Genomic DNA, 2,336 nt, shown 5'->3' on the forward strand with positions numbered 1-2,336 from the left:
GGAGGTTATGGGGGAGAACGGGGGAGATAGTGGGAGGCTGTAGGGGACATTGGAGGAGGTTGGGGGGGAGATTGGGGGAGGGAGCATATGTTCTCACCCTGTTAAAACACGAGGTCAGCGCATCCTCCACGCTACCGAACACGCTGCAGTCCTCCTGCACCCCCCCCGGAACCTGCACACATAGGAAGACGGGGCATGCTGGGAAACGTAGTGGGAACACACAAACACACACACACACACACGGGGACAGGAGAATGCTGGGAAACACAGTGCTCACCAGGCTGAGGTCCTTCAGAAGAGTCCTGAGTCCAGAGCGGCTGACTGATCCTGAATTGTCAACAACATCCAGCAGGGCTGGAACACACAAAGACTCTTATTCTGAAAGGACATCCAGACTCTTATTGTGAAGGACCAGACACACAGACTCTTATTCTACAGGGACAGATGGATTTTTACTATAAAGGGACAGACAGGCTTTTACTTTGAAGGGACAGACAGATAGACTCTTATTGTGAAGGAACAGGCAGACATATATACTCTTATTGTGAAGGAACATGCAGACAGATAGACTCTTATTGTGAAGGAGCAGCTGACCTGTGTATTTGAGTGGGAGAGTTTCAGCTGAGAGAGAAATCAGAACCTTCAGGAGGAGATCAGCAGGGATGGAACCAGACCTACACACACACACACACACACACACACACACACACAGAGACAAACACACACACACACACCCACACGGACACATAGACACACACACACACACACACACACGGACACATAGACAGACACACACACACACACACACACACACACACACACAGAGATACAGACGAACACACACACACACCCACATAGACACACACACACACACACACAGACACACACACACACACACCCACATAGACACACACACACACACACACACACACACACAGAGACAAACACACACACACACACCCATACGGACACATAGACACACACACACACACACAGAGACACAGACACACACACCCACACAGACACATAGACACACACACACACACAGAGACACAGACACACACACATACACAGAAACAGACACACACACACACACACACACAGAGAGAGACACACACACAGAGAAAGATAATATTATTTTATTAATAATAATAATAATAATAATAATAATAATTTTAATAATAGATGAACTGACCGGTCGTAGAGCGTAAACATCAGAAGACACGCCTCCTCCGCCGCCTCCTCCGTCACATGACCTTCTACTTCCTGTGACACGCTCAGGAACATCCTGTTCAGAGTCTGCCTCACTTCCTGTCTGTCCAGACTCACTTCCTGTTGCGGAAGGAAGGCTGCCATGATGTGGCGAACACACACCACCTCCACTGGACACACACACGCACACAAATCATAAAAATATTACTAAATAAATAAATAAATAAATAATAATAATAATAATAATAATAATAATAACAAATGATCTCACGGTGACATCGTCTCTGCAGAGAGAGAAGCTTCAAAGAGACTCTGGAGACACAACGACGTCTTTCTGGAGGACACACACACACACACACAGACAGACACACACACACACAGACACACACACACAGAGACACACACACATAGTAATTTACTGCTTCTCTCTCTCATTATACATTATAGATACAGTTTGTATGTATATATATACATATACACACACATATATACATACACATATAGAAGTTCAAATGAATTGACAACAATATAAAAAGACAAAAACCTAAAATAAATGTGTCAACAACGTCTAAAAAAGGGGAAAAACTTCAAAAGAATTGTTGATGATTAAAGATTAAAATGATGAACTATTAATTAGATTAATAAAAACCAGGTGTGCTTACCTGAGTCCATGAGTCTGAAAACACAACGTCACATCATCACATCAAACATATTCACTATACTCTCACACACACACACACACACACACACACATAATATACAGTATGTAGTAAATATAGTATATGTAGTATGTAGTATATAGTATGTAGTATATATGGTATTTGGGAGTAAAGTGAGAACATGAACTCACCGTCTCTGTCAGAGAAACAAACTGCAGCTTCTCAATTATGAATGAAGGATTCAGCTTTCATCTGGGGACCAATCAACAGCCAGCAGAGAGATGACATCATCACTCACACCTGTCAGAGACACACACACACATACACAAACACACACCTGTCAGACAGACACACACACACAAAAACCTGTCAGAAACACACAGACACTGATTATTGACATGGAGTCTGGTGGAGATATGCTGCTCTATACACACTAAAAGTAGTGATTATTTACATGGAGTCTGG

General features: G+C 43.2%; 1 protein-coding gene across 1 annotated transcript in view; it reads right to left on the reverse strand.

Moving 5' to 3' along the window:
• The window catches only part of LOC117941207 (dystrotelin-like), a gene marked incomplete at its 3' end in the record, with an annotated part of 2,380 nt that extends 983 nt beyond the window's left edge, over window positions 1-1,397 (reverse strand). The window contains exons 1-4 of the mRNA XM_034866294.1: window positions 1,196-1,397; window positions 595-674; window positions 278-354; window positions 98-172 (exon numbers count right to left, since the gene is read on the reverse strand). Coding sequence (XP_034722185.1) covers window positions 98-172; window positions 278-354; window positions 595-674; window positions 1,196-1,356 — 393 coding nt within the window. The remainder of the gene's footprint in view (window positions 1-97; window positions 173-277; window positions 355-594; window positions 675-1,195) is intronic.
• Between the last annotated feature and the right edge of the window lie 939 nt (window positions 1,398-2,336).

The sequence above is a fragment of the Etheostoma cragini genome, unplaced genomic scaffold, assembly GCF_013103735.1.
Source record: "Etheostoma cragini isolate CJK2018 unplaced genomic scaffold, CSU_Ecrag_1.0 ScbMSFa_4656, whole genome shotgun sequence".
Classification (NCBI taxonomy): Eukaryota; Metazoa; Chordata; class Actinopteri; order Perciformes; family Percidae; genus Etheostoma; species Etheostoma cragini.